Source organism: Bison bison, unplaced genomic scaffold, assembly GCF_000754665.1.
Source record: "Bison bison bison isolate TAMUID 2011002044 unplaced genomic scaffold, Bison_UMD1.0 scf7180017864341, whole genome shotgun sequence".
Taxonomy (NCBI): domain Eukaryota; kingdom Metazoa; phylum Chordata; class Mammalia; order Artiodactyla; family Bovidae; genus Bison; species Bison bison.
In genome coordinates, this window is record NW_011494913.1 from 6,164,148 (window position 1) to 6,173,312 (window position 9,165).

General features: G+C 45.6%; 1 protein-coding gene across 1 annotated transcript in view; it reads left to right on the forward strand.

Annotated features, from left to right (window-relative positions):
- Positions 1–7,476, forward strand: part of LOC104999015 (chromosome unknown open reading frame, human C10orf53) — a 9,605-nt gene extending 2,129 nt beyond the window's left edge. Inside the window, exons 2-3 of the mRNA XM_010854446.1 lie at positions 6,329–6,448; positions 7,115–7,476. Coding sequence (XP_010852748.1) covers positions 6,329–6,448; positions 7,115–7,179 — 185 coding nt within the window. The 3' untranslated portion in view covers positions 7,180–7,476. The remainder of the gene's footprint in view (positions 1–6,328; positions 6,449–7,114) is intronic.
- Positions 7,477–9,165: the final 1,689 nt, after the last annotated feature.

Sequence of the window (9,165 nt, forward strand, 5' to 3'; positions counted from 1 at the left end):
ATGCTGGGAGGGATTGAGGGCAGGAGGAGAAGGGGACGACAGAGGATGAGATGACTGGATGGCATCACTAACTTGATGGACATGAGTCTGAGTGAACTCTGGGAGTTGGTGATGGACAGGGAGGCCTGGCGTGCTGCGATTCATGGGGTCGCAAAGAGTCGGACACGACTGAGCGACTGATCTGATCTGAGACTCTTATACCATATTTAAAAACTAACTCAAAACGGATCAGAGGTCTAAATTTAGAAACTAAAAAACTCTTAGAGGAAAGCTTAAGGGCAAATCTGAATGACCTTAGATTTGTCAAGTATTTCTTAAACATCAAAGCATCAGTAACAAAAGAAAAAATAGAACAATCGAACTTCATTACAATTGAAAACTTTTGTGCCTCAAAGAACAATACTAAGAAAGTAAAAAGAAAACCTAGAATGGGAGAACAGGTTTGCAAGTCATGTATCTGCAAGCAGGACCTCTCATTGTCATCGGAATGCTTGGTAGGCTTCCTAAACCAGCCTCCCTAGTGCTCACCAGTCTCTCCTGCATTTTTCCATCTCGGTTCACAGCAGAGCCATTCTTTCGCTTAAACCAAAAGCCCTGCAGGCATCCTTCTCGCCTCCCTTTCCCTCACACCCACCTTCGTCTAGCAGCACATCCTGCTGCTTCTGTCTTCAAAGCATCCTGCAGAATTCAACCCTGTCTTACCTTCCCTCCCACCACCCTCTGGCTCTTTGTCCAAACCAGTGTCAGTCATCTCCTGCCTGGGTCAGTGCCCTGGCCTCCTCACTGAGTCTCCTGAGTGCCCTGTGACCACCTTGTCTGCTGTAGTCTGTTCTCAGCCCCAAAGCCAGGCGATGCCACTAAACCTGAGTGAGAGTGCGGCCCTTGCCTCCTAGAACACTGCGGTTGCTCTTAGCTCACTCAAGGGAGAAGCCAAAGGCTTACAGTGGACAGCCAGGCTCCACACGGCCTCCGTAACCTCATTTCCTCCTTTTGCTGCTTAGCCTCCCCTCCTGTTCACTCTACTCCAGCTGTACCAGCCTCCTCGCCGACCTTGAACACACCTAGCCCACTTTTACCTTGGAGCTTGGAAGTACTCTACTTGGGATGCTCTTTCTACACATTCCTGCCTGGTCTTTACTCCCTCGGCCTTCAGGTCTTTCTCGAAAGTCACCTTCATGGACAGGTGTTCCTTGAGCACCTCCATTGACAATGTCGACACTTCCCTCTGCCTCCATCTTCTTTATCTCCCTTCCCTCCTCTTTTATTTCTTCCTAGTGCTCATTAGTATCCAACATAGCAATGTTTCACCTATTTCTCTTGTTATCCTTCTCTCCTACCAGGATTTCAGGGTAGCAGGGATTTTTGTCTGCTCTATTCTCCACTGTGTCCTGGAGTCTGAAACTGTGCCTGGAATATCTTAAGGATGGATAAATCTTAGTTAAGATGAACCTGCATAGAGCTGAACACTGGAACCACAGAAGGTGAGGCTGTGGAGGAAACAAGGGAAGCTGGAGCTGGGCAGACCTCAGGACGTGGGGCAGGGGTCCCGCTGAGCGGGAAAGATAGACAACCTGGAGGCGTAGGGTAAGATACGAATTCCAAGAGAAAATGGCGAATGGCCACCACACTGTTAGCAGGAGCTACCTTTAGAAAAAGATGAATTCATGACTGATGGAGAACATAGAAAAAGAGCGTTCTCAGAGCCCTGTGATGGGAGGGGAAGTCGGCACAGTCACTCTGAAGGGCAAGCTGGCAGTGTCCTGAAACTTAACCATACAGTGTGGGATCCAGCTGCTCCATTCCTCAGTTACACAGATACATAAAAGCTCACACACACACGTGGAAGCGTGCCCAGGAGCGTTTTCTGCATTCCTTGGTCATTGTGAAAAGTTGGAAACAACCAGAAAAAGGAACGGCTGGATATATTGCGGTTCATCCATCACGTGAAGCCCACTGTGGCAGATCTGTGTATACTGACAGGCTGGATCACCACAGCACAGTGTTAAAAGAATAAAGCATACTCCTGAATTTTATCTACACTATGAGCTCGCTTCCACTGAAAAAGACAAAGAGGGGAGGAAGTATTATAAGTGATTTTTAAATTTTTGTCCTTTATTTTCTGTAATTTTTAAGGTTTTTGAGAAATCACTAGTCTGCATTACATTTATCATCTGATAAAACTGAGAGTTTAAAATACTTTTTGGCAGCCCAAGTATTCTAAGAAGCAAGAAAGGAGGTAGGTCTGAGCATCAGTCTGCTGGAAGGTTGGGGGGAAGAACTGTGTGAGTCATCAAAGGTACTGATGGGTCTTCGCCCCTGACAGTTTAAGTTCAGAAGGTGGGCTGAGGCTGCGGCAGCAGGAGGTGAGGGAGTGGGTGAAGATGAGGAAACAAACAGTCCAGGCAGCTCTTCCCACAGTAGGGGAGGGGAGGGAGTATTTTGAGAAAATTGAAGGGAGAATTTTTATGGTTGAAGGAGACTTGAGTATTGCAAGGTGTCAGCAGGTGGTTGATTTTTAAAGTTAGCTCTGTATATCCCTGAATGGTAATTTATACAATACTCTCAGCCAATATTTACTGAGGGCCGGTGACGAATTCTGAGGTGTTAACAGAAGCAAAGCAGGGAGCATCTGCTCCCCTTTCTCTGTCCAACACTCCCCCATCACTTTAGACCCAACTAACATGGTGGCATAGTGGTTAAGGAATCCACCTGCCAGTGCAGGAGACACAGGAGATGTGAGTTTGATCCCTGGGTCAGGAAGATCCTCTGGAGGAGGAAACAGCAACCGACACCAGTATTCTTGCCTGGAAAACCCATGGACAGGGGACCTTGGCAGGCTAGAGTCAATGGGGTGCACAAAGAGTCAGACAGGACTGAGCACACAGGCCCGCACATCACACCAGGCACAGAGAGGTGCCTTTGCAGACCCGTGTCTGTGACACCTGCCTTCACGTTCTGTGCGTTTCTCTAAAAATCGTAGTCCTCCATCATTTCCCGAAACCCTGCTGGCTTTGGAAATATGCCTGATCTCTCCTGAACTTACCCTGCCCTAAGCAATCTGAAACATTTAGTTCTTTCTTTTTTTACCATGAATTATAAAAGCTCAGCAAATATATCCTGACTATGGCCTCAAGACTGATGAAACTAAACCAACTCATACTTAACAAAGAGTGTTAATTTCCCTAGCCACAGTTACCCCTTGCCTGCTGTACTTAAGCCTGCCAAATGACCTGCTACAGAGACAGAGACTCAGGAGAATAGAATCCGTCCTTATTTAGCTGAGATGATCTGGGTGCCATCCTCCTGTCCCTAGTTATGCATTAACTGCACCTGTTAATGTCATCGACTTTGCATCTGTGGTGAGCAGAGGAGGGGGAGATGCCTGTTTGTCTGCCTTGACTTCCTAAATCATTTGTAGATGGCACACAGCTCCACCAGTATTGAGAAGAGGGAGGCTTTTCCATATCCCTCCAGTTCACCCAGCTCCCCCATGAAGAATGAGGTGCCACTTCAAAGAGTCAGGCTATCTGCAGGTGGCCTTAGAGCTTCTGGTTGATTTATGCTGGAGTTTAGCCACTGCCTTTGCAAAGACTTTGTTGCACAGAGTATATTTATCTGACCTTTCTTTGAATAGGCAACCATAGCAGCTCATAGGGGAAAAATGGGTCTTCCACGTAGAGAGGTGGCATTTGGATGAACCGCAGGAATCTGGTGCTTCTCTGGGTTTGATCCCTTAAGCCTGTGCTCGCTGCCCCACCGCCAGGCTCAACACACCCTGGACTGTGGACTGGTGAGAAGGGGATGGGCATCTGAGGATGAGTAGACAATGTAGACGCCGAGGTGGCTTATCCCTTTAATAAGACGCAGATTTATGTCAAAAGGGTCCTTGGAGGTGTCCAGTGCCATTATGAGTCTGTTTATTCAGTGAGCTGTATTAACAGGCCCCTCCCCGCCCCGGAGGGAGATGGATTGTGGCCAGTGAAGGAAACAGAGAGCGTTATAAGGCAAATTGAAGAGGACTGTTATGAGGACTTCTTCCTGGGAGACTTCATCTGCTCAGATATTGAGGCAGATTCCATTTTTCAGCACCACCCGCCACCTCCACAGGGTGGGTTATTTGGTAGATGAAACCCGACGTCTTAGGTATACCTTGCGTGAAAAGACTGCCACTGTTCTCATAAAACAAACCCCAAATCCAGAGGCTCATGTGGGGCTCGGCCAGATGTGCCCCGCAGAGAAAGGACCATGTCAGATCGTGGGGGGCTGGGCACGTCTTCCCAGATCTCCTACAAAGCCTCTCGTCCCTTATCCTGTAGTCACAGAGGCCAGCCCCAGACAGAACCTGCGCGCCTTTTCTCCAGAACCCCCAGGCTTGGGGGTTATTAAGATAGAGGTGGAGTGTAAGATGAGAGTGCAGAAGCTGTTTTGTTCCTGATTTTTTCCAGTCAAATTGAACTACACGTCCCAGGAGTGTCTTCAGACAATGCACAACCAGGGTCGTGAAAACCAAATTTCCTCCCCCTACCAGTTGGTAGCCTCTCCCTTTCAGGCTGTGCCCCCCTCTCCGGAGCAGGCACTGCCAGGGGGCACAGGGTCCCCAGAAAGCCGTCTATAGACAGTTTTTATGTCTTTATGCCCTAGAAAATCCCTTCACTATTCCAAACTGGGCGGACAGCTTCATTTAAATAAGTCCCTGCTCCAAACTGAGTGCCTCCCTCCAAAGGGTTTAAGCATGAGACACTGAAAAAGAATGCAATAACACAAATATGCCAAAGACGTGGGTGTTCTGCAGAGAGAGATGTTAGCAGACACGAGGACAATTAGGGCCACCCCTGGGTGCCCAAGGGGTGCTATCTTGCTAATGGAGATCCTCGCTGAGTTGCTTTCTGAAGTTCCTTTCCAGAAGTGAAATTAAAATCACACAATCAAAATGTTCACAGTTGGGGCTGGATGTTCTTGAACTGATTGAAAGATGAAGAAGTGGACACGCCAGCGTTTTGAAACAGCAATTGTCTCTGTAATTAAATGCAATTAACTATCATAATGTTGGCTTTTCTCCACCTAGGCCTGATTGAGATGCTGAAACTTTGAAAAACATGCCGTCCTCCCATCTGATTTCTCTTTCTGTCCTCACCAAAATTCTCACCGACAAAGACTGCCAAATGTGGTGATTTAGTGCACAAACTCCAACATGGAGGTTATAGTGTGAAGATATCAGGACCTGGGGAGAAATGTGTTGGAGAAAACAGAGCTCCAGGCTGTCCCATGCACACCATTTCTCCTAAGCTCATATACCCTTACATTTCCATAATAAAGAATAAACTTTTTATAAAATAAATAACAATTTTCCCATAGCTTATCTCTAGGGAAGGCACTGGTGAATGTAATAGCTAAAATGCAGATTCCAAAGGGGAGAATAAAAATGTAGTCCATTAACTCTGAAAGCATTTTTTTCTCATTATTATTAAAAAGCCTAGAATATGCTAAAAGAATTTTTTTTTAAGTTTCTCATCATCTCACCACAGAGATAACCACTGGATAGTTCCCTTTTTCCTAATATACACATATACTTTCATTACACTGAATACATATTTTTAATACACCTTAAAATGTAACCCTGATTTTTTGCTTATATTACAAATATTTTTCTTGCTATTAAAAATTCATAGACTTTTTAAAATGTCAAAATAAAATCTTATCATGTGCCTTTACCACCATTTACTTGACCATCTTCTTATTATTGGGCATGTAAGTGGTTCACAGTATTTCATCATTAATAGTATATTCCTACAGAAAGGAGCTTATTGTTGTAAAAGTCTGCCTGTATTTCTGATTTTTTTTTTGTAAGTGCAATTTCCTGGATCAGAGATTAAAATCATTTTTTTTAATTCTAATTTTTAAGGCATTTGAGACTTTTGACATTTACTCCCAAATTGCCCTCCAGAAAAGTGACCAACTGATATTTCCATCATCAGGATAAGAATTTACCTAATTTCCTATATCCCCTCCAACACCGAGTATCACTCAAAAACTCTTTCTAAAGAAAGCTCATATTTTCACTGAGCATGTGGCTCTGGCACAAATCACAACCCAAACCAAAATTTCTCAGGTCTCTGGCTGTGCTTCCCAGCAGAGCGGAGGGCATGTCAGGCTGTACCAGGTGGGCACCCACCAGGGATGTTGAGTTATGGCCATGAACAGCTGGAGAGCAGGCCAGCGCGGACATCCGTGAAGACATCTGCATGTCAGTCGCGGACATCCGTGAAGACATCTGCATGTCAGGTCCATCTGTCCCCGTGGCACCCACATCCTTCTCCATCTTTTCCAGCTGTGTTGGCTGAAGATGGACACCAGGTCCTCCTGGAGAAGATAGAAGACTGGAATGTGGTGGAGCTCATGGTGAATGGAGAAGTTGTCTTCCGCTGCAACATCAAAGACCTGGAGTTTGGTAAACCCTTCCCGCCAGCACTTTGCTTTCTCTAGGGCACGTCCATTTCCAGTTTAGCAGTCACTGTGTTCCGCCCAGATTCAAACTGTGTTTCTTTCTCAGTTTTAAATTCTTACTCTGTCACGCACGAATGAGTGCATCCTAAACCACGCACAATAAAGGGCGTGATGCCCTGGGCTTCTTCATGGGACGTGAGAACAGAAGAGGGTTGGAAAGAAAATGAAATTTAGCTTTGGACTACAAATGGGGCCACGCGCATTTAGGGAGAATAGGTTGTTTTGTGTTGTTGCTTTTCATTTTAATAATGTGCATTTTATTATTACTTGCTTTGAAAATGGTTTTGGCTCCATTTGATTATTTTATCTAGGCTGGCTAAGACAATCAGAGTCAATATGCTGGCAGTGCATGGCATCATCAGCCACAGTCTATGGATTTCTTTGCCCCAGAGAGCTTTTGGCTTAGCAGGCTGGCATTGTGCATGCCTCACTCCACTCAAAGTAAAAGCTTTCCCAATACACTAATACTCTATTAAAGGCTAGTTAACAGTTTACACACCTGGAACCTTCAGAAATGCTCTCCTAGTAGAAGCTGTGTGTATGTCTTCTATGACATGACATTGTAAAATATATAAAGCTGGCTAAAATAAAATTATATCTATGTCCCTAGGAGGTGACGGTAAACTAGACCCACTGTGCAGAGAGGCCAGGATAGCTGTACTAAATGCCTACTGATCTTCTCGTGGGAACAGGCATCTCGTGTCAACAGAAGAGCAGCTGCCTCCGGCCATTCTTCAGTTCAGACAAAAGCAGCCATTCCAGGCCTTGGATGCTGGGCTCAGACAAGGCAGCACCCCCGTCCTTCAGCCTGCATAGGTTTCTCACCTGGCTGCAAGGAAACAGAGCCCACAAAAGTAATAAACCTCACCATTTGCAGCATCTCTCAACCTCAACCCATAGGGAGAGTGAGCCCTCCAATATCAGGTACACATCGAGCTGAAGGAAATAATAAAATGCAATCTAATAACAAAACGCCATCCCTTGCTAATAACGCAAAGTTGCCAGAAGCATCAGAGGCTCCACTCTACAGTAAGTGAAGAGCTAGGACGTGATAAAATTAAAGACAAGGCAGGAGGGGGATGGTGGGCGGGAGGATACTGGGCTTTGAAAGTCTGAACCAAAAGTTAATGTCAGTATTTGGAAACCTGCCTATTCCTGCAGGTTGACTTCTTGCTCCCAGGGGAATAATATTCAACATGCTATATACATGGATGCTATACAATTACCTGATGGCAAATATCTAGTTATTTTCCTTTAAAACAAGCAAATGATCTCTGCCTTCTTTTGCATTAGCCAGACCCACAGGCTGGTCTGTACAGGGCCCAAAAGAGGCCAGGAGAGAAGGGGAAAGTTGCTCCCCATTTCCTCTGGAGGAAAACAAAGTCGATGAAATTAAAGAAGAGTTTTAGCTGTGGTCAGTGCCAAGCTCAGCCGTGTCAAAATGGTGTTCCTTTTCCTTTAGGCTCTATGTACCAACTGTAGCATGCATTCTTAGCTGTAGAGTAAAGGAGAGGGGAGAAATGTAGACGTTGATCTAACGATGTTAAACGTGAGCTCATGGCAAGAAAGCATCACTGAAGAAAGCCGGATGCAGAAGACTCTGGGCACTGTGTGAAAGAGAAGGGCTTTCAGGGCCTGCAACAGGCAGCAGCTGGCTCTGGGCGCACGTCCCACAGGGAGGCGGCTACCCTGCTCCCTACAGCCTCCTGCACCTGGAGAGCCATCCTCCCCATTGCTCCAGGGAACCTCAACCCCTACCTGCAGCCCAGAGCTTCAAAGGAGTCTGGGGCTCCATGAAACCACTTGGACAAGTTCTTTCTCGCATGTGATGAAATAAGGGATAGAATTTTCATTTTCAGCCCAAGCTTCACTTACCAGATTTTATTCAGAGATGACAAATCGCTTAGGACTCTGGAAATATTTAATCATCTTTCCTGTGAACCTGAGACTAAAAACAAGGCTTCCTGGTGTCTGGTGCCAGTTGTCACAAGGCTTTTGTAACTCTGGATTTAGTCCCTTTTTTCTCAAAGATCCGTTTAAGTGATTGTTTTCATACAAACCTTTCACTAGAAGAGAAGTACATTTTCGTTACAGTAACATGAAACAATGCAGGTAAAGCAAACTTGATAATTTTGGTTTATTTCAATCTGGGTTTCTTCCCGTTGTGTCTGGATGTTCATTAAGAGCTAGCCATACATAGAAATAGATTTCACCAATTTGGGGTCATGCCATACACATCCATTACGTATCTCTTTTTTAAACTTCAGATTTTATGTTGAACTTCCTTCCTTGTGACTGAAACATTTGCTGACTGTCTAACCATTCTATCTTGAATCAGGAAATTTCTTCCTGCTTGAATAGTGATTCCCACTTTTACTGCCAAAACTTCTTAAGGCTGGGAAATAAAACTGCAGGCTTCCCCATCTGCATTTGATGTGGTAGCTTCAGCTCCTCAGTGTTAACTGGTACAAGGGGTCCACTCTGCAGTCGCTTTGCCCTCCTCTGACACACTCCCACCCTGGTCTGTATTTGTGCTTCAGAGCAGCCTCCACCCTCCATGCACCCAACCTGCTTTCCCTTCCCCATGGCCAGAGCAGAAAGGCTGGTGAGGGGGAAATTACACAAGAGTCTAAGAGAAAAGAAAACAAGTGCAGACAGCTC